Below are 23382 nucleotides of genomic sequence, written 5' to 3'. Positions count from 1 at the left end.
TATTAGCAAATTCAACAAATTAGAAATTTATACTCATAATTCTCATAAAAGTCACATTTGCATTTTTGTTAGAATTTGGACAAGTTTAATTTTTAATAAGTAATTGATTTCAGGCTTAAAAGTATTTGATTCAATAAGTTAACGAACTTTTGGAAAGATTTCATTCCGCTATATTTTCGATATATTATATTCTCGATATAGATCAAATTTTTAAAACTGTCATTAAAGTTATAATTTATATGTTATTTCAGAAATTTCTTAGCATTAATTTGGTTTTTCTCTTATTTTTTTGTTAAGTATTTATAATTATAATTTTAAAGAAGGAAAATTGTTCGGGGGTGCTTATAAAGTTTTTTATTCACCACAAAGGCTTTAACTTCAAATCTTAATTTTGTATCTTGTATGACAAATTTGCAATCTATTGTTGCTTTCATTTCAGAATTAATTTGTTATGTCAGTTTATATGCCTTTACTCTAGAAGTGCTTTCATAACCTAAAATTTTTATCTGACTAATTTTCAATTAGTAGAATTAGTTTACAATTCGCTTCGCTTTACGCTATAAATTCGATCGTAACCCGCATTATAGAAACAGTTTCACAACGGCAGTGAAAGTGGCGCATTCTCTCAATTGTGAAGCATTTTTATTGTTAAATTGTTGTGCTATATGATGCACTCAATGCATTTAGTAATGGTGGCCTTGGCCTGTCTCCTTTTAGTTGGAATTTCACAAGCTCAAGGCCCATATGGCATTGTAGATGTTCCTGCATCACATCTCATAGCTGAGGATGTGATGAATTTGGGTTTGCAATTGATGACAAAACAGATGACCGGAGTTTACGCAGACACATTTTTGATTTCACCCGTGAGTATCGCGTCCGCTCTAGCGTCTCTGTTGCTGGCCGCCAAAGGAGGAAGTTTCATCGAGCTATCCAAGCAGTTCAGGATTAAGGATACGGTGAAGTTACACGAGCAATTTGGCTATATGCTAAGGAATGCTCAACAAACCTACAATGATATTACATACACTTTATCCAACGATCCTGTCGATAAGAGGATAAAGAAAGAGGTGAAAGAAACTCAACAGGTGTTCATTGGGAGTGGACTCTTTGTCCAGCAGGATCACAGCATAAATCTTGATTACAGGTGGGAAATAGAAAAATAAAGTAATATAATTTTTCAACTATTTCTTTGTTTATCACATAGGCAAGCCTTAGCTCAAATCTATAACTCGGAAATTTATCCTGTCGATTTCGAAAAGGATCCGGCGACCGCTGTCGATCTCATGAACGTATGGGTAACGCAGAAGACAAAAAGCAAAATAACGAATATAGTTAATTTATATAATATTAATAACTCCACTCGTATGACTTTGACCAACACAATGTACTTTAACGCCCGATGGATAAATAATTTTTACGAAACCCGGTCAGAGCCCTTCTATCCTGACGGATATGACTCTAAGACTAAGCTGTATGTTCCAACTATGGTGGCAACAGGTAGCTATACCTTTGATCTAAACAAGAGAAGGAATTGTCTCATTCTCGGAATTCCGTATCGTGGCAGCCAAAACACTCTGTACATCATACAACCTTTCCAATCATCGATTCGACGGTTGAAAAAGTTTCAAAAAACACTTACAGCCGAATCTATTGAAGAAATGATCAGCAAAATGAGGTCAATCACTGGAAAGATTCGTCTTCCAAAGATGCGCATTATTGGTGGGGACCATTTGAAATATCAGCTAAATGATTTCGGTATTAAGGGCATCTTTAGTAACAAAAATTATGACTTATCTTTAATCGCCTCGGGCAACTCGAGCACTCAGCTTTATCAATCGGATGCTGTTGGAAATCTGAAGAATTTGGAAACGCAACGAAAATTTGCGGAGTCGGAACCGAGAAGATCAGCTGATCTTTACATCATGGATATTATTCACAAGGTTAGACTCGATGTGACTGAGAAGGGCACCGAAGGAGCTATTGCAACTGAAGCCTCCATGTCGAGAACTGTAGCTCTTGTCGATTTTGTTATAAACAGTCCATTTATACTTCTGGTGCGGAATGATTTCACAAGGCTTCCTTTATTCTATGGCATCATTAATAAGCCTCCATCTTGAAATGTTTGTGAAAATAGAATAAAATATCGCATATATTAAAGAATATTAGTTTTTGAATGTATTATTAAATCGATATACCAAATAAGGCCTTCGGTATATTCAAGTATTTTGTATATATTGGTATATTGATTTGCTAAATTTTAAGAATAATAGCGAGCTATTTTTTATGGAGTCTCACAGTTTTGTTAATATTATATTTTTTTTTTGGCATTCTTTATATTCATAATCATTTTGTCAATTTGCCATTATCTTTTGCTAAGATTTCTAAGAAATGCAATTATAATATTACACACTAATTTATAATTATGTAATCCAGTAGAACACACATTTTAAATATTATATTATTATAAATTAATTATAATATAATCGGAAATTCTTTCTCGATTTCTTTTCTTAGTAAATATTTCAATTTTTTGTTGATTATTCTGGTAAATTGTAATTTTAAATTTTAACGCTTCTTAGCGATTCTAATGCGATATTACAAACTAAATTATATTCATGCTATGTATGATTTAGACGCTTAACAATAGATTGCCAGTTTATATTATGCATTCAGTTGCGACAAACAAAGATTAGTGAAAATGCAGCTATTTGGCTATATTATTGTGGCATTTGCTTGCCTGCTTTTTTCTGGAATTCTTCAAGCCCAAATTGCGGTTCCAGAAGTTGACGTGGCAATCTCAGATGCCATCGCATTGAAAGTTTTGAGCTTTGCATTGAAGATCAAGAGTCAAATGATCACCGACAACCCCAAAACAATTGTATTCTCGCCAGTTAGTATTATGTCCGCCTTGGCGATTATTATGATTGGCACCAGAGATGAACGCCTATCGAATTTGACCGAGTTGTTTGGCCAAACCGATTTGGAGAAGTTGCATCAACAATTCGGCCTAATGTTGCAGGACGTCGTCTCGTCGATCAAGGAGAATACGTCGCCGTTGCGCAAAACTGATCCTTGGCATCAAGACAGTACAGATGAAAGTATGCGGGCGTATGTAATGCATGGAAACGGAACGCAAACAGTGCGTTTAGCAAATGGATTATTTCTGCAAAAGGGCACAAGTTTAAAGCTATCACACAGGTAAGAATGTATTGACGTAATAAAAATATAATTTTCGTAAATTTTCTCTTAATTACAGGCATAAGATTACAGCCAATTATCTTCCCGATATATTGCATGTCGATTTCAAACGTCGTTCTGTGGAAGCCATGAACACAATCAATTCATGGATAGATATGCAGACCGACGAGAATGTAGATGAGATGGTACGAAACACTTTTGATACAAACACAGATAGAGTAATTATGTCCATATTGACACTGAAAGCAAAGTGGGAAATGGACTTTATCACTGGCCTCACTAAAAATAGGGATTTCTATCGCAATCGTGATGGGTCTGAGAAACCAATTTCAGTGCCCATGATGACAGGAGCTGGAGCTTTGCCGTATTATTTAAATACACATCTGGAATGTCACATTATTGGCATTCCCTATGAGGGCGAAATGACCACAATGTACTTGATAAAACCCTTGAAATCGTCGGTGAAATTATTGGAAGCATTTCATGAGAAACTAACTGCTGAAAGCATTGAGGAAATGATTAAAAAGATGAGACGGAGTTCAACAAGTGTGGTTCTTCCAAGGATGAAATTCGACAAAATGCTGGTATTGCGATCGCCCATGGAGCGAATGGGCCTGGGCAGCATTTTCGATCCATTGCAGAGCTTTAAGAATAAAAAGGCTGCCAGTCGAGGATCGTTTGCAACGAAGGTGCTCGATGATTTTACTGTTACACAATTTTGTCAAAAAATTTACTTCAGAGTCGATGAGAAGGGCACCGAAGTAGGCGACGGAACTGGAGCCGTCGAGGTTAGAACTGCTGCAGCAGCAACGTTTCGAGCCGATGAACCTTTCATAATGTTGGTGCGCAATGATATAACGAAGCTGCCTTTATTTTACGGTATAATTCATGAGCCAATTACGGTAGGACTTTAAGATACATGGATTATTTAAATACATTGTAATTTTTCAATTAAAACGGTGTTTCCCTATTTGTAATTTCTTGCAAAATAGTATGTACTTAAATTTCTATTGACAACTATAAAGTTTACTGCAATTCCCTTATGATTTGCAAGTGCTCTAAAAAGTATGCTATGGAAATTGCAATATACGTTTAATGGATAAAATTGCATAAGTGAAAACTTCTCACTCTCCCTGTGTGTGTATGTTTAACAATGGCACAGTTAAACGTAAACATATGAGTTACATTCAAGCATACACACAAGCAAATGAATTTTATTACGCAACAACTGTGGCAGCTTGAGCTTTGTAAGCTCAGGTTTTTGTAGACTTTCAGTTGAAAATTTAGTGGCACATACCCTTTAGAATGGCAAAGGTATGTGCCCTTAATGGTACTGCTTGAAGTAATTCAAATAAATAAAATTACATATTGTCGAGTGCGTTATGAATGTGTTGTGTGTTGAATTTCACTTGTTGTGTTTATTTTAAACTCAGAAGATTTAATTGAAATGTTTAAGTAATGGCTTCTCTATTTTTAAGTTCTTATGTTTATTATCAGAAGAGTATGCAGCATCGACTTAGTGACTACAGAGTATTTTATATTTGGCCAACAATCATAGCTTGTTATCCATTTCTACATACAATATTTCTTACTGCTCAAATATTGCGTATACGCCACGTTGCGTGCGTGGCCTCTCAAGTTAATGCCACTTTAGCAAACTTTTATGTTCTGCAACGAAGCAGCGAGACCTTGTTGTATCCTAAACTAAGGAGCCACCCCAATAATATCCACCCCTACGACTAGAAGCAAACAGGGCTCCTAATGGGGCATTGTTGCGCTTTTGAAGTTTTGCCGCGTGCATATCGCGTTCATTTGGCGCAAGCCAAAAGGCAAAACTCAAAGCCCAAAGCCCAAACCAAAGCCCCCAACGGGAGCTCAGCAGAGGGTTAAGAGTGGCAGATCTAGAGCCTGGGTTATATGCTTGAGCCGCATTGTACAAATGGTTTAAATAATAAATTTAACATTATGCAAAAAGCGAGAAAGAGAGAGAGAGTGCTTTTTTGTTCTAGGATTTGCAAATTGCATATTCCAATTCGCACAATGGCCGCACCGAGCCACGCCACGCCGGGCTAATTAAAGCTTAATGCAATGCAATTCGATTTGCTAAATTAACGCCAGGCTGCTGCTGCTGCGAAGTTGCGTTTCAGCTTTTATAATTTGCATACATTTCGCAAAATCGCACACAGCGCATTTTGCAATTAAATTAAACTAATTTTCGGCCTCGCAACGCTTATTGATCATTAGAAAAGTTGTTGGCTATATTTTTTCTCTCTTTTCTCTTTTTTTTTTGTTCTCAATTGTTGTTTGGTACTTCGCTTGCCACGGCTGCACCTGCTGCAAATGTATTGGCAATGTGTTGCCAATGCCAAACTAATGACACTGTCATTCCATGCCTTTACCCTGCACAAGCGCCTTCTGCATTGTGTGTTGGCAAGCGAAAAAGTTTTGCCAGCGTGGAAAACTGTGCCAAACACGGCATAAAATGACAGGCAAATGTCTTTTAAATGACGCGAGTGAGACACAAAAGGGAACGCCCGCGGGATTTGTCCTTTCTCTCTCCCCCCCCTAGACATTTCTGCAACCGAATTCATGCCACGCAAATGCTGTCCACATTGCCAATGCCGGTTCGTCCTTGCCGTCCTTATCCACCATTTTATCCTTCTTTTCTACACAGCCTCCACAGCCACAACCGCCGACTACGACAACGACAGCGGCGACGTCGACGTCGTGTCTGACGATGCGCAACTAAGCCCGTAAAAATCTATTTTTCAAACCAGTTGACAAGGCGTCCCTCCAGACAACGGGGAGTAGTTTCCAAAGGCATCGGGGCGTGCGAGGATATTTTATGTGTGAAACAGAAAATGAAAAATGGTTCGATGGCTCGCATGTAAGTTTTGGGAATAAATGGCAGAGGTACGAGTATATTAAGTTTATATGTTTCTAATAAGATACCGCAGCGAGCAGCGTTCATAAATTGAAGTAATGCATTTTGGAGTAGAAGCTGAATAAAGCATCATGTGCACAATTGAAGGAAAATGTATAACGTAATAGTTTATGTATTATTATGATATTTCTCTAGATAAGTTCTCTAATAATTATAAAAAAACAAATAATCTTTTCATTTATTTGAAGTCAAGCATTTGCAAGTGAAATGAAATGAAAGTCTTTACACACTAAACTTGTATTTAAATATATAGTACAAGTATAATAAAATACAAAACTTTGCTTTAAGTTGTGCAATGGATGCAATGGATTGGGACTTTAAAGTCGTAATTTAATTCAGTTAGGTTTATATGTTTCTAATAAGATGCTGCGGCACTTTGAAGTATAAGCTATATAAAGAAAGAAAATATAGAATGTATTTATATATTATTATGCTGTCTCTGTAGATAAGTTCTCTAATAATGCTAAATAACAAATAATCATTTTTATTTGCGTAAGCTATCGCATAAATTGAAGTGTTGCTTTATGTATATAAAGCATTTTGTAATAGTTTTTATACTATCTTTCTAAATAAATTCTCCGAGAATGGGAAATTGAAAATAACATTTTTCATTTACTTGAAGTCAAGCATTTGGAAATTTAAATGTGTTTACACGCAAGTTTGCATTTAAAATATATAAGTAAAATAAAATGCAAAAACATTGCTTTAAATGTTTTAAGAAATAGAATTTTCTATGCTCGTAATTTAAATTCAGACTTGTGTAGAATGTTTTTGCAGTGAAAAAAACTTGCTTTAAATCGGTTCACAACTGAAAATACTTTAATGTGATCAACTTGGATGCCAACATAGTTCTGCCTGTTTCTTTATTCTGGCCCACACACACGGGACACTGGGCAAATAACTACAAATTCAAAAATGAAATAAATAAAGGCTGGCAAATGCCTCGAAATGACAATGATGACGACAAAGATTGAGTTGGAGACGTTGACGTTTGGCTAACGTGTCCTTGGGGAGCCATTTCAATTATCAGGCCACAGACGCACAGCACTCAGTAGAGATTCCAGAGAGAGGATGGGGAGAGGGAGCAGGGAGGAGAGAACTCGACCAACATATGCTCAAATATGGAGCAATTTTTGTCCAAATCTCTCAACGCAAACAATTGGTATGAGTGTGGCCTGGAGGCGTCGAGACATTTTTGAGAGTCTGCCGCTCACAAGAGGTTAGAGGCTTAGGGTCAAAGAAATGCCTTCATATTGATGCGGCAGGTCGTCCTTCTTTTGCCAGGCAAACAAACACGGTAATCATGACACTTTTTATGCATTTGCATAAAAAAAGCGTTCAATGCCCAACCAAAAAAAAAGAGAACCCAAAACGAAAGTTTTTCTCTGGCGTTGAAAATTTATGTGCCAAAGCAAAATCAATAAACTGACGAACCAGTCGAGTTCCAGTTTTGCCCATCTAACTCTCTGACCACAGCTTGAGGGTATTATAAGTTGGTCACTGAGTTGGAATACCGTAGATATCAAGCAAAATATGCAAAAGAGTTATGGACATTTTTTTTTTTTTTTGTTTTTGCTAGTAGCAAAATTTATTTTAAAAATTTGCTATGGTTACCTGTTTATTTGTATTAAAGCGGAGAATAGTTGAGTAGATATTGAATATAAATTTATGTGAAGTTCAATGATGTACAATTAAAATGAAATATATTTGGTATATTTTAAACTTATTTTATTTTTAATTTCAAAGCAAAATTGAGTTCATATTTCTTCTTGCAAAAAGTGAAATTGAAAGTCGATTGCAAACTTTTTGAAATAATCGTGGAAGTGTATCACAACTTCTGCATATCGATTATGTTTTTTTCTTTTCTAAACTTTTTATTTTATATGTTTTCGCCTTTGGGCTACTTTGCCACGGCCTGCTTATCAGTTGACAATAAATTTTTGTTGCCCAGGGACATAAATTGAACGCAGAGGTCCACACCAAAAACCTTTGTGATGTATTTGTGTGTTAGTATAGATCGTGATGGTGGCGGAGGTGGAGGTGGTACTTCTGGCTGGGTGAAATGCTGGTGAAGGAGAGACCGGCGACCGGGGGTGGATCATAAAAAGCGTTGCATACTTTGCGGCATTAAACGTGAATTTTATGCACAAAAATTATATGGCATTGCAGTTAAGGAGGCAAAACAGCAGCTGTTCGAATCTTGAATCCGAGGGCTGTTTTAAGTTTAATTAAGTTGAAAATATTTCTCTTGCTTTAAATAATAATAGCGACAACAACAAGAGCAACCAGAACAATGCTATAAAATCTATAAAAACAAACATACCAAAAACAAGGAAAGCAAAGCAAAGCAAAAGTAAAGTGAAGTAAAGCAAAAAAAAAGGGCCGCACCGTTGGACGCAAATAAAATTCTCAGTAACTGTAAATACAACGCGGCGTATGCGTAATGTGAGAATTTTATGCAAAACAGCCTTTATACGGCAACGATACCAACAACAAAAACAACAACAACTGAAGTTGAATCTGTTTCTAGAGCTTGAAGCTGAAGCTGGAGGAGCTCAGACGTTGGACGACATCGCTTGGTGCTTTGGCTTTGGCGTCTGACTATAAAACGGCGCCCAGAGCCTGTCCTGGTAACCATTTGGCGAACGTGGTCGTTCTCAATGCCTCTCGTCATCGTTGTTGTTGTTGCCCATTGCCCTGGCCTGGCATTAAAATTTGAAGCACCAAATTAACTGCAGCTTTTGCACAAGCGAAACGCGAGAAGCGCTCACAAGCTTTACAATACACTATAACCCAATGAAATGGCTCAGCCAAGTCTATTAGCTATCAGGCTCTAGATGGAGGGTGAACTAGACACACAAAAGCATTTTGAGTTTATTAAGTTGCGGAAGTTTTATCCATTAAAAAGATACTGAATGAGGTCAGCAGCATAAAGGATAAGATTTGATGGTAGTGTTTGAAAAATATAATATATTGAGGTGATTCTTTTTTGGATTATTATTACTTACTTCACTTAAAAATCTTGTTGCATTAGAGCTTCTCGATTGACTTAAATTTTGGTATTTTTTATTTTAAAATAAAGTTTAATTCCTTATTGAAATTCTTGAAATATTTGCATATTCTAATAAAATCTATTAAATTTAAATTTTGTTATTTTTATAGTTTTAAAATAAACTTTTATTCCTTATTAATATTTTTTACATCATTTCATATTCTTATATCATCTTTTAAATTTAAATTTTGCTATATTATAGTTTTAGGACAAAGTTTATTTCTATATGATATTTAAATTTTATTTAACCGTCTCATATTCCAATATCATCTTTTATCATGCTTTTAATTTACAGAGCATTTTCTGTTCGTTTATTCATTGTGTTGACCAGTTTTGCTTGATACTTTTTATCGTTTTGGATTTTAAATGTGAAAATTTTTCGTTGTGCTCATTGCTGGCCGTTGTTCGTTGTTATTTCAGTGCCTTTATTGTTGCTGTTGCTGCTGCCTGTGCTAGTTTCGTGCAATGATGATGAAAATTAAAATAAAATGAAATACATTTGCTTACTGTAAACACAGCATCCACACACACACACACATACATATACATGGTGGCCGGGAGAAGCCCTTTGCCACTTGACTGTAGAGACAGTTTTGTGCCATTTCCTGTTGTGTGTTGTGTTGTGTTGTGTGTTGTGCGCTTCTGGTGGCGCAGCTGCCGCCATTTTGGGGGGCGCCATTTGCTCGCCTAGCTCGCGAAGCGAAGCGCACGCTATGCTAATCGGAAACGGAAATGGCGCATATTAATACGCAAGCTGCTCTCGAGGAAGCTGCTCTCGGTTTCTGGGCTAAGTAAGGCAGGCGCATGAAATTTTTAAAACCTAATTAAAATGTTGAAATGGAATTTGTTAATTTAAAATTGGGTAATTTGCACAAAGTCGACCAAAAGACTAGAAGCTGCAAATTGCCACTGCCAATGCTACAGCTACTGCCACTCGACGAGCAGTTTCGTTGGAGCAGTTAACAACTTTGTTGCTGTAAATTAACTACTCATAATGCCCAGGCACAATGGTGCCTCTCTCCTTTCGCTCTGTCTTGGGTAGTCCAGCATTCCAAAGTCTCCAGAATTGGCAGCGGGCTATAAACATTGTGCAGCAATTAAGTGTTATTTATAACCGTCTAGTTGTGTCCCGGAATCGTTGCGAGCTTAAAATCCTTCGAGTGAGCGCGGCTTTCGTTGCCTTGTCTTTGCGTTTGCGTTTGCCTTTGGCGTGGCATGGCTTGGCTTGTTTGCCAGCATTCGGGGCCAATGACTTAACTGTTATTGCATTTTGCACCTTCTTCTTTTCATTTTTTTATTGCAATCATTTTCTTCTTTTCTGTTTTTGTTCTTCTCGTTTTGTATTTTCTATTTCGCCTCGCTTTTGCCTTTTTGGGTCTGGCGTCAACTTTTGGCGTCAATTGACAACTTTTGTTGTTCTCCCCTCATACTCCCACAGTTTGTGTTTGCGCTATCTGATTGAGACGCTAAAAGTGTGCTCAAAAAAAAAGAGAGAACTAAAAGAAACGAAACGATGTCGGGCAAACATAAAGCAGAGCATGACAGCCAGCAAGAAATTGAGATTGCTATAGCTGCGCTTTCGCTCCATAGATATAGATATAGTCACAGCTATAGCTTGCCGCTTGCCGTTTGCCGCATTTCATGCCGCTCACTCCACCTCTTGATTCTTTGTGTTCCATGGCTGGCACAAAGAGCAGCAGCAAAAAAAAAAATGTATATAGAAATGTATAGCTCGTTGCTAGGCTGCCATGCGATATTCTTGAATACGCTTTGCTTGCTGCTGCTGCTGTTGTTGCTGCTGTTTTTGTTGTAGGTGTCTGTGCAAAAGGTGTGCACGCTATGGTTTGAACTTTGGCCAGTTTGTGGCGGCAGCGATGAAGTTGCAACGGTTGCATGACTGCAGCATTGCAATTTGCTGCAAACATTTATAGAAAGAGTCAGCTTCGTTTGATAAGTCAATTTTTTTGAGCGCACTTTGGCTTTGCTTAACAATTTATTTCATTTAGGATTTAACTTTTTGACTCAAAAAAATTAAGCATATTATTTTGTAGATTATATACTTATTTTACATTATTTATGTTTTAAATTGTGTCTGAAATTATATATTTTATGTATTCCCTCTTATCTAATATTATTTATGATTTATAAATAAATAATTTTAAAGTTACAACTTAAGAAAAGTTGTAGTATTAAATCGTATAAAAAGATTAAAATATTTGCATAACTATTAGGCTTGGACTTAAGAGATGACATTTTTATACAAACTATTTCATATTACAATGTTGAAACCTATAAAAAAAATATTTATATATTTGTGTATAATGAAAATTGAAATCTGATTTTAATTATTATTTTTGCTAATGTATCTAAGAGAACTTTATAGATATAAGAAAATATTTGGGCTGTTACTAAATTCTAATGAAATTAAAATCATTATTTTATATGAGTTGATACTCAATACGAAATTTGCTTTAAATACTAACCGTCACTTAAAAATTCAAATGATATGAAGTAGCTTCATTAACATTAGATTATAATTTAAGTGATATTAATTTGTAAAAATTAAAAATAATTTAGTATTATTAAGTAGTAATATTAAGCAATGACAATTATTCTTCATTCTTCCAGCTGGCAAATTTTGCAATTTCGTTTTGAATGCTTTCACAAATTGAAATGAGTTTCTAAATATGCTCAAATCAAGCGCGCTTTATGTATTTGCCAAGTGCGCTTAAAAATCAGTCGCTAAATCCAATTCGCATTCACATTTTGTTTTGTTTGTCTTGGCGAACAGTTTTTTCTGTTGCTGTTCTTGGTCTTTCTCTCTCTCGTTTGGCCATTACAAATGCATCATCATTTTGGCTAATCCCTAATTTCAGAGTTCTTATTTGACTGTCTCCCTCCCCATTGCCTCAGTCTCGAGTCTCTATCTTCCTGTTGCTGAGATTTGTGCTCGAGTTCACATTATTAATCTCAAAAACGTTGCCAACTTGGCTGTCTGGATTCTCTACTGGTTCGCTTTGGTTGTGTTGCCAGCTGCTGCTAACCTTTGCCTCCATGGACGCGACCCGACAAAGTTGCATTAAAAAAATGGCAGCGCTTTGTTTTTTGTACCCTTCGCCTCTTCGCCTTCTCCCTGCGCTTGTCCAGCACTTGCTGCCGTTTGCCATTGTGTGAGCGAGTATTATTTTCTGTGTTTTTTTTACGTTTTTGTATCTGGATGTATTTAGTTTATCGTTCATATTTTTCTTTTCCAACGAAACGGAACTCATTAAAATAATTCACATGCAAGCATTTTATCGATCGCAGTTTGACGTTGACGAACGTCGTCTGGGAGACTTTTCTTCTCTTCTTTTTTATTATTATTATATTTGTTTTTTTTTTAACTGTTTTTCTTTCTTTTTTTTAGTTGCACTCTGCAAATTTTCCGTTTTCCGTTGCTGCTTCGTTCGCGTTCACGCGAGTCCTTCGACCTTCGTTCGTTCGACTCCTGTTTATCCTTAACGTCTGTACAGGAAATTCATTTGGCTCGCCTCGTGCTATAAATTTTATATGCACATTTGCATATACGACCATTAAGAATTAATAATATTTTAAAATGTTGCCGCTAATGATGCGACGTGAGCTCTTTAGGTGTGCCAACTTTTACACTTTTTTATCCCTTCCCACAAAATAAAAGAGTGGAAAGTAATGACACAAAAAAAGAGACGAATAAAAACTCGTCAATTATCTGACTAAAAGGGCACACAATATATTCAACAAAGGGCAAGCAAACCACTTTGATCCAATCAATAAAAAACACACAATAAGAAAATAATATCCTATTACTGAGTTGAAACGAATGCAAAATACTCTGTGTAAAAAAGTATATTCAAAAATATTAAATAACATAAATATATATTAGAATGAATAAATAAATAATTAGGATTTAAGTTCTAAGCTTTAAGATGGAGAATTGCAATTTGAAGCGCGTTGCAAAGCACTTGAGATATCGAAGATTGTCCGCTCAAAAAGGTAGATGGAACAAAAACTGTAACAATATCCTGCAATCCTGGTTTGTCTGCGTGTCTCGTCCAAAAATTTTCCAAAAGCCTACCCAACGTAATGGTAAAAAGATATAACTCTTGTTTGTTGTTGTCGGCCAAGCGATGCCAGGAGACAGTGAAACAGAAAGAGAATGAGAACAAGCCGGCTTTCATCTCCTGCATACTGATGAATGTGCGTATAACTGTGTGTTAAAATGTGTGAGTGTATGTATGTGTGTGTGTGTGTGTGTGCATGTGAATTGGATAGATTGGCTGTCTCGCATGCCTGAATGGAATTGCATTACCAAACAGCCGACACACGTCGATATCGTCGACTGGGATTCCCGTGCCCCAAATGCCGCAGCCCAAACCAAAAGAAGCCATCTTATTTGTTCATCATCAATTATTGGCGTGCATCAGCAGCAGCAACAGCAGCAGCAGCAACGGCGACGGCGGCGTTGATGGAAACAATGGAAGCGCCATGTATCACATGTGGAATACAGATATATATATGTGGTATATCCTTAATATACACATATACATATATTCATATGTACATATTGTACATACATACATATGTATGAGGTGTGCAAAGAGCTCCACGCTGCATGCTGCTGGTAGAAAGATGTGATTGCATGCATAAAGCATGCATCAGCTGTTAAAAGGATGCAAGGACGAAGAGGAAGGACGGGTGTTGAAAGCGGGCTGGGTTGATAATCAGTAAAGCGATATAGCTTCAACTGATTTAATAAGAAAAAATCAATTGATTGCTTGCCATAATGTAACATCAAAGTCACTTGGCATTGTATTCCACTTCAATGTAAAATTCTAAATTGTAAAACATTTTCAAAAGATTTAAATATAATTAACAGGGCAAATAAAACAAGTAAGAAAGCTACAGTCAGAGATAAAAGCAAGTTAATATACCTACAAAAATTCTGAAACATGCCAAGGACTAGGTTTTTGGTATATTGATATAGTCCTACATATATGAAAATTATAACATAGATTGAAGCACTTGTTCTACATGGAAACAATGCTTAAGCTAAGTTAAACATACATCACATCTTATCTAAATAAAATATTTCCAAATGTATGTTAGTTAAAATTATATGTGATATATAAGAACCGAATATCTAAATTGATTTCTCAATGATTCAGTTAGTAATAGTGTGGATTTTTATTTTTTATAGGTCATCAAATTAAAAGAAGGTATTAATTCTAAATTTGTTTGTTATATATTTATTTTAGCTCTGAATGTATTTCAATTGATTTCAAATTTTAACAAAACAAATTTTACGCACTCTCATAGGTTTCAAAATTTTCTTAACATTTTTTCATTAATTTTTATGTGTAACTAAGTATATATTTACTATTTCATTTAATCACAGCTCTATTATCTATAGTTTTTATAAATACTTGAATTAATTCATATTATACCCATCTTTTTAATCATATTCCATATTTATTACTGAATTTTCTATAATTGTAATATGCTTTCTTCTCTTATTTTCTATAAATACATTTTTAACTGTATCGTATGTTATTTTTCGCTCGATTTGCTTGTCCATTACCCAGAAACAGCCCCCAAAAAACGAGAAAGCAAACGAAGCAATCGTATACCCTATATCACTTACAAAGACCTCAACGAGCTTCGGGAAAGTTGATAGAACTTTTCCTGCTGTTGCTGACGCCTTCGATTTATGTTGAAAAATGCAACACAGCGTAAAGTTTTAGTGGCTTTATTTTTGACATATACCAGAATGGAGTTGGAGTTGGAGTAGGAGGATTGGTACTTAGATGTTTAGGGGAGCCTGTGTGTTTTTTGGAGAGTGTGAGGAAGCCATTTGATGTGGCTTTAATTTGATGCCTGCAAATTGGTTTGACCAGTCGAACTTACTTTGCTCACGTGTACTCTCGTTGTAATAGTAGTGAATGTAGCCTCCTCATATTATAAGCATTGCTGCAACAACCCCCAAGAATGGATAATAATGGACCGAGGGGTTCAGAGACCACTCTCCTTCGCTCACTTTCTGATTTCCAATCTCGTTAAGCTGATTTCATAACAGCAGCATCGACAGCAGCAGCAGAGAGGGGAATCAGAGAATGGAAGGGAGGGAAAAAACTGCTGTCTCCCCAAACATAATGACCTTAACTGGAGTCCTCAACTGGCAACGTCATCGTCATCGACATCGTGTTGCTTCTGCTGCTGCTGTGTTGTTGCCTTTAAATCAAACACCACCGCAGTTCACACTTGAAGTTGGCCATTCTCAGTGTCCCCAAGAGTTTCGTCTCCGGTCAGTTTTCCCTCTACTTTTCGATGCTGTTGTTGTTGTTGTTGTTGTTGTCTGGCATTGGCGCGATATGATTGCCAACCGGAAAATGTCGAGGAAAATTACATTTCCAGGGGAAGGTGCAAAGGGGGCGGTGTTACATTCAGTAGCAAAGTAACTTCAAAAATTATTTACTACCCGAGACGTTGACTTCATTTTGTTCGCTCTTGCTTATCAGTTGGGAGCTCTTATTTATAGCCAGCATTTGTTGTTACTCTTGTCGTCTAATTTGTTGTTGTTGTTGTTTATCAGTAAAGTGCAGCAACAGCAACAGCAACCTACATTTGGGTTTCATAGTAAATTAATATTTTAAGTGAATGTGAATATCGTTGAAAATTGAGTCAATAATGTTTGCTCTTTAAAGGCAAAGTGTAAGCAATCTTTAAGTGCATTTTTAGCTTAATAAATCCAACAAGTAGTTTACATAAACCAAAGCCATTTAAAGCCTTTATTATGCATTTAATATAAAGCTACTAATCTTGCTTATGCAATTAACTGAATGTGAGAGAAAAACACTGCAAATCATATATAAGCTGTAGAAACTTTTACATAAATTTAATGCATGTACTTATCACTGACTTAAATAACATAAAAAAAGTTGCAATTTACTTTGAAAGTTTGCATTTAATAAGCAAATTTGCTTGGACAATTTATTAATTAGTAAATGTTCAGTTTCATTTCAAGTGGAGTTTGCATAGCACTTAAAATTCATTTTAATGTTTATTTTGGCTTTGCTTTTTTGCTTCTTCTGATATATTTTTGGGTACCAGGGAATGTTTGTTAATATTATTGCAATTAGAGAGAGAGAAAGAGGAACTTCAACTAGAACTTTTAATGATAGATTTGCAGTTGGCAAAAAGGGCATAAGAAATTATTAGTTAAAAGAGCTCATAAATCATTCGAGTTGCTCGTAATTTGAAATAGTTTCGTTTAGCTTGGAGGCCAGAGTAGAGTGTTAGTTAGTGAGTTCTTTGTGTGTAGGGCAGTTCATTTGGCAGAAGCGAGTGTAAATGGTTATTAACCCGCCTTGCAGTCATGCTCTTAACCCATTGCTCTGACCCTTTGAAAGTTGTTCGGGTTTGGGTTCTGTTTTTTTCTGGCGTTGTTTCATGCAGCTTAATATGCACTTTGTGGCCTACAAATACACACATAAAAAACAGTTGTAGTAAACTGAAACTGACCAACAACATAAATAAAACTACGCCAGGCAATCAATGTGAGTGCAAAGCGTTTTTACCTCCCGCGGGCAGTAAGCAAAATGTTCCTAGCAACTTTTCGTTATTGTAGTTGTTGTGTGTGAACGTTGCTGTTGTTGTTGTTATTGTTGTAGCTGTTATACAGGCTCAATAAAAAGCGGACAGATGGACATCAACATCAACAGCAGCAGCAACAGCGGCAGTTAAGAGAGGGGGGCAACTGAATGCTGAGCTGCATGCAAAATTAGCTGAGGAGCGCGCGTGTGCGGCGTGAAAATTTTCGTAGACTTTCCAATCGAGTTGGTCTAGCTGGACAGAGAGAGGAAGACCCAGAGAGAGAGAAAGCGGGAGAGAGGTTTTTTGTATGGCGAGCAGCGTTTACACATCAATACAATTTAAGCCCATTAATACTAAAGGCAAAATTGCAAACACTGTAAACGGAAACGGAAGCAAAACTCTCTCGCATGCGAGTTTAGCAGAAGCAGAAGTAGAGGAGAAGGAGAAGGAAGCATGAAGTACGCCTCCAAAGGCTACTTATACAAACATTCAACCAAAAACTGCACAGGGAATGAACATAAAGAGAGGAGCGAGAGAGAGGCGAACTATGGAATTGGGTCTGGGAATGGGACAACGATTGGGACTCTATGGCTATGGACTATATGGGATAGGCGGAATCATCGCCGTCGTCTGGCACGTGGTTTGGTTAGATTTGGATTTGCTGCTGCTTTGCTTTACATTGCCATGGTTCTCGTTCTGGTTCTTGTTCTAATGTGCTTGTGCAGCGTATATTAAAAAGGGAAATGAAATGATTGCGATTGCTATGAGTGTACTCATACAACAACTCGACCGACTCGCAATTGGCACAATACCCGCAATACTCGCAGCTAGACGGCGGAGTCAAGTTAAATTGCCGCCAGTTGGGCAAACATTGAGTGCGGCTATCGATGCTATTCGAGTTTGCTGTGGCCCCCCATTCATCGATATGCCATATATATAAAAGTAATTGCTGCTCTTCCCCCACCGCGGCATTTTCTCGGGTTCTGTTTTTCCTTTTTCCTCCTTTTTTTATTTGCCTTTTTTTTTGCCTGCAGTCCTGTAAAATGGCAACTAAAGGTGGCATTATGCGGCCTATAAATAGGATTTAATAATGATTTGTGCGGATTGTTCGAATTGAAACTAAGATTACGGCGGTCAATGAAGGCATCAGGGCAGCCACAGCAGAGTTAACATATTGCTAACAGCACATCTGTTTGGTTATGATGATATCGAAGTGATAAACTACAGCTTTAAGTTTGTTGAAAACAGATTTGAGCTTGAATAAAATGGAGCTGTATTTAAGTGAAATTATTCTTGTAAGAATAAACTGTTAAGGACTAAAAACTATAGACAAATGTCAAGCCATTGAAATAAGAAATCAAGAATTCATTTAAGTTGTGTATACATAATTTTTTAATAATTCGTAATTCTATTTACAGTTGTAAAATTACAATTAGCAAATTTTTTTTGTTTTTTTTATCATATAACTAGTGGTTTTTGTAATAAGTATCCCACAAACTTATTTTTTAAAATTTGTTTAGTTTCCTCATAAAGTTATGAAAGTAAAATTTGGTTGTTAGCTTAAAAAGTTTTTATTTTAGAAAAAGGATTATGAAAATTGCAATATTTCTAATTTCACAGCTACATATGTATATGAATGGAATGTCGATAGAATAAATATAAACTTCTGTAGTACCTACACACATATATATTTACTTTACGTTCTCTCAGTTATTCTTGCAACTCTCTCCCTTTATTACTCTCGCATTTCTGTTACGACTGAGTACCTCTATGTAAAGAATTTTCGGCGACCCAATAAGTCTTGATCGGTAAGCAAAATAAAACGGACGCTCGAAGAAGAAATCCGTTGGAGAAGAATAAGAAAGCTGTTGGAGATGTGTATAAATATATTAGGATCAAAGTCAGTTAATTTACAATTTAATTTTAAGCAGCCACTTATGTCCAAATACTACATATAATCCGACAATTTTGTTAGTCTACAAAATGGAAATTCAGTCAAATTCAAATAATAATAACACATCTTTTGAAGCTAAATTCCTTTATTTAAGAATAAGAGTAAGAATAATTGAAGTATGATTTAGAAACTCATATTTTCGTACTTCCATAAGTCACAAAAATAGTTTCCCGCTTCGAAAATACTCATATTACTATTTAAAAAAGAAACTATTAAGACATTTATCAAGTAAGTTATGAATCAGTTTTATGTTTAACGACTTCCTCAGCGAAACTGAGTTGAAAGTTTGTGAGCAAAACGCAATGCAGTTGGCAAAAGAACTTACATCAATACACACTCAAAACATATGTTATGAATGCGTGTGTGCAACGCGATATGCGAGAGTGTGTGTGTGAAGACGTTTATGTATTCCCGGGGCATGCATCAAGGGCAACATCACATGCGAAAACGCAACACAAATTGGCAATTCCACTTTTGCCACTTTTGATGCCATTTTGATGATGGGCTGCCAAACGAAGCGAGCGCCTTTCTCGCAACTTTTAACTTTGCATACCGAAAGGCACCTCCAAGTTCTGGATACTGTTTGGCAAATTCTTTTGAACTTCTTCTCCGAGTATGTGTAGAGGTATGTACGTATGTGTGTGTATGTGTGGTATTATTTCTTTTTTACTTTTGCTGCTGTTCACCGGATTAGAAGTCGCCTTTTTATGGGCAGCACTTAAACTTACACACATACACACACAGCGATGGCTGAAGTGTGTGTATGGGTATTAAATCTGTTCAAATAACCGCACACACGTGGGACAAGGGAGTGTTGTCAGCAAAGAGAGCAGAGTGGGAGAAAGGAGAGGAACCGGCGACAGCCTCGTCGAAGTCATTGCTGATAAATCTTTGAACTCAGCCGCAAACACGTAGAAGCATTCGGTGGTTTCGAAAAATTTCAAGCCAAACGTTGTCATAAAATGAAAATGTCCTCCACGTTCTCACATTTTGTGGGCGTGGCAGCACGATGCCACATGCCGCATGGCAAGGGAGAGAGGAACTGGCACTGGGCTTCTTTGGCTTTTTGGGTGTGCGTGTCGCCGATAACACTTAAAGCGCACTGCAGATTTCTTTACTTATAACGAGGCGAAACTGAAGTCTGCTTCTCCCTCGTTCTGTTCTGGCTTCTTCTTGTTGTTGTTTTAATGGGAATCGCTGACGGTTCTCCTCCCTTCGCTTCGCTTCGCTTTCCTTTGCTAGCTGCCATGTGCAGCATTTATGAGTAATGAACTTCTTGCTGAAAATGGCAGACCGCAAGGTGCGCGACGATGTCGTCGGCGATGATGATGGCATCTCATCCAAGACCTCTTGGTGCTCTCTCTTCCTCCCTTCCCTATGCATTGCCACAACTGGCTGGCAACTTTTTGAAGGGTGAATTTGTGAATCTGTGTGTGTGTGTGTGTGTGTGTGTGTGGCAACCTTTTTGGACCCGCCAACGTCGGCTGCAGGCGTCGCTGACGTCGTCGTCGTCGTCGGAACCGTTTGCTGAAAAGTAACAAACTGTGTCAGCTCTCGCCTGGCATTTGAGACGTGACTGTGTGACTCGAAAGGCTTCCCTGTTTCCAGCTCTCAGTTCCCAGTTATCCACACATATCCACGTGGCATCGAGCCCTGGATGTGTGTGTGTGTGACATCAAAACGACAATCGCGTGTGAAGCAAAAATTTAATTTATATTTTGACATAAAAATTATAGCAATAAGCGAGACGAGATGAGATGAAAAGCGAGAAAGGAGGTGAATGGAGGAGCAAGAAGCAATGAAGTCGAGTTGAGTCGAGTCGAGTGCTGGGCACAGCGTGACGGAAACGCATCTCAAAGATGGCGTCTGTGATAACGGGACAGCATTTTCGTTTTCATGTTGCGTGTTTACTTTAAGATGCCATCGGCGACATTGGGCTGATTAACGCGAAATTGATTAAGTGACATGGCATCAGGCACCAACCAGCAGGCAGCCAAAACGCGCCAGCTAAGGGATGACTGTAAAGGGAGGTGGATGGGGAGAGGGGGATGATATGGAGGGCCATAAAAGCGCAACGCAGCCCGCGTCGTGTTCAAAGTGATGAATGTGTTTTTCGACTTGAAAATGTTGATGTTGTGTTGGAGGAAGCGGAGGTCATTGGCACGTGGGTGGGATTTGTTAGGCATTAAGGATTTAGAGCTTGTTTTTCGCCCAGTTATGCCCGAAAGTTAGCTACAACTATCGATAATCGATTAAAGCGGAAAGATAAACGCCAGTCAGACTTTATGATGCTTCAAAGTGTTTGTTTCTCTTTTTTATTTTTATTTTATTTCAAATAATGAAAAATGGAAAATGTTTGCTTAAGGGAATTGGGATCTCTCGATAAATGTACTATATATCATCAAAGAATGAGTGCATATAATTTAATATATTCAATATGTGTTATAGTACAGTGAAACTTACTTAGTTTACTTCTGAATGTATTATTATCCATCATATAAGTTAAATTTGGATGATGTTAATCATTAGATTTCTAAGACAATAATAAAAATGTTCTTACTACTTTACGTCAATAATAAATGAAGTGTGCATAGCTTTCAGATTTGTAAGATATGTATTAATTCCGAGAACTTCATCTATCTATCATTCAATCTTCTATTCGAATATTATTTTATTATGTAGCCAAGATCGTCGATATACCTATCGGTATCGGTTGGCATTATCTAGTTGGTACCTATTGGTATCAATAGTAGTTGTCAGTAGTAGATCATCAATCGTCAGAAGTAGTAGATCATCAGTAGTAAGAAGTTGAACAGCAGGTAGTAGTAATATTTAAGTATATTATTAATTAATCAAAAGTCATCTATATAACCAACATTTATAATTAACAAAATAAACGAACAATGTTAAAGACTAAAGTATTATTATAAAAAAATAATTAAATAAATATTTCAACATGGCATAAACTTTTGGTTCACAGAGTAATATTCCAACATACTATATTTAAAAACCATATTCCATTTCTTATCATTCACAATTATATACAAATAATATCGATGAGTTCACATTAAAATGAACTGCAGAAGAAATGCAACTTAAGCTGAAAGTTGAGTTGAAAATGTGCATCAGTTACATAATTGCATTTTGTGGAGCATTTAAGCAATGTGTAATTGTAATTCAGTTTGCTTGCAGTTTAAGGATTTTCATTATCTAATAATAAACTGCTTGGCATGTCGATACTTCTTCTTCTTATTCTTCTTCGTCTGCTGGCAACTTTGCACTTAATTTCCAAAAACTTATAATTGATAGTTTGAGCAATGTCCATTGCTGAAATTGTTGAACATTTCACTTTTCGCTCTTATACTTTAATATCAAAGTAAAACTTTTGCTTCGTTTACTTGATTGAGTTGCTGTGTTGTCGATGTTGTTGCTCTTGCTGTTGCTTTTATTTGTTGTTTGTTTGGTTGGCATTGCGCTTTTTTGGCGTTTTCGATGCTGACACTAAATACGCTCGGGAAATTATACAATACATTCTCAATCAAATGTCTGCTCAATGCTGAAAAATACTTCAAAGTGCCCGCTGCTGCACCACCATCGCCAACACCCATTCCTTCTTTCTGTTGAATTGGCAAACGCTGAACCACCCGCATTTAGCGGGTGGCAACTACATCTGCCTGCTGCCTGCTGCCTTCTGCCTTCTGCTGTTGCTGGTTGCTGACTGTGGCTGCTGCTGCTTTTGCTACTGCTGCTGTTGGCCGTCTGGGGAAATTTGCCATTTTCTGCACAATAAGATTTACTTGTCTAGCTCGTGCCCGTTGCCATTTGGTGGCGTCACCAGCGCCATTGCTGTTGCTGTTGTTGTTGCCGTCGTTGGCAGCCGCTTCGCCAGCATCGTCGTCGTCGTCGTCGCTGCATTAAAAACTTTGACAGCTCATTTACTCGTTGTTCGAACTTGGCGCTCCTTGCAGCTTGTTGTTGTTGTTGCTACTGCGGCTTTTGCTGCTCGAGGACGTGAAGCTTCTTAGTGGTTAGTGTGGAGCCGTTATGTTTAGGTTTAAAGTCTATAACTGCTGTCGTTGTCATTACCCCAAAGGATTTTCCATGCTTTGCTGGCCCCGTCGTTCAAATTGCTTAGTGCTTATTCGCTCGTAAGTGCCGAAATAATGAAATCCCCTTGTATTATCCGCCACATAAGCTTCTATCGTTCTCTTTCTCCACTTACTGCTATTTCTGCTGTTGTTGTTGTTATTATTCCAATTGCAGATGCAGTTCTTTTTGGCCTTTGAGATCTGGTCTGCTTTTGAAATCTATTTTGCTGCACATTTCTTTGGGCGATAAGTCGCAGACATGGCAAATGATGCTGTTGCTGATATGCGCCGAGAATGCGCCGCCATTTCACTGCATCCACTACAATTGGTATGCGAAGTCCATCGCCTGTGCTGTGGGCCCTAGAGGCAAGTGCTGAATCAGAATTGAGCTAGGGTGTCTGGCTTAAAGTTGTGCCCTAAAACTTTTACACTTCCGTTGCGCAGTGTGCTTGATTAAAAGACGAGCTAACTATCAATTTAATGGGAGTAATTAAAGGGTCTGTATGAATATGAGCTTAACAAGGAAAGAATAATATTG

General features: G+C 37.2%; 1 protein-coding gene across 1 annotated transcript; it reads left to right on the top strand.

Moving 5' to 3' along the window:
* Positions 1–604: 604 nt before the first annotated feature.
* Positions 605–4155, top strand: LOC132793474 (uncharacterized). The gene is made up of 4 exons (XM_060803415.1): positions 605–1144; positions 1205–2114; positions 2648–3198; positions 3257–4155. Exons 1-4 carry the CDS (start codon positions 666–668, stop codon positions 4110–4112), a joined length of 2796 nt encoding a protein of 931 aa, XP_060659398.1. The 5' UTR covers positions 605–665; the 3' UTR covers positions 4113–4155.
* Positions 4156–23382: the final 19227 nt, after the last annotated feature.

Source organism: Drosophila nasuta, chromosome 3 (assembly GCF_023558535.2).
Source record: "Drosophila nasuta strain 15112-1781.00 chromosome 3, ASM2355853v1, whole genome shotgun sequence".
NCBI lineage: Eukaryota > Metazoa > Arthropoda > Insecta > Diptera > Drosophilidae > Drosophila > Drosophila nasuta.
The sequence above is the reverse complement of the archived record's forward strand: the minus strand, read 5'-3'. Positions and strand labels throughout refer to the sequence as shown.

Excerpts from the sequence above, each read along its gene's own strand:
- LOC132793474 (XM_060803415.1), top strand. The coding sequence starts at position 666 with ATGATGCACTCAATGCATTTAGTAATGGTGGCCTTGGCCTGTCTCCTT. Across the intron at positions 1,145-1,204 it reads AGCATAAATCTTGATTACAG|GCAAGCCTTAGCTCAAATCT; the intron begins GTGGGAAATAGA and ends TTTATCACATAG. Across the intron at positions 3,199-3,256 it reads AGTTTAAAGCTATCACACAG|GCATAAGATTACAGCCAATT; the intron begins GTAAGAATGTAT and ends TCTTAATTACAG.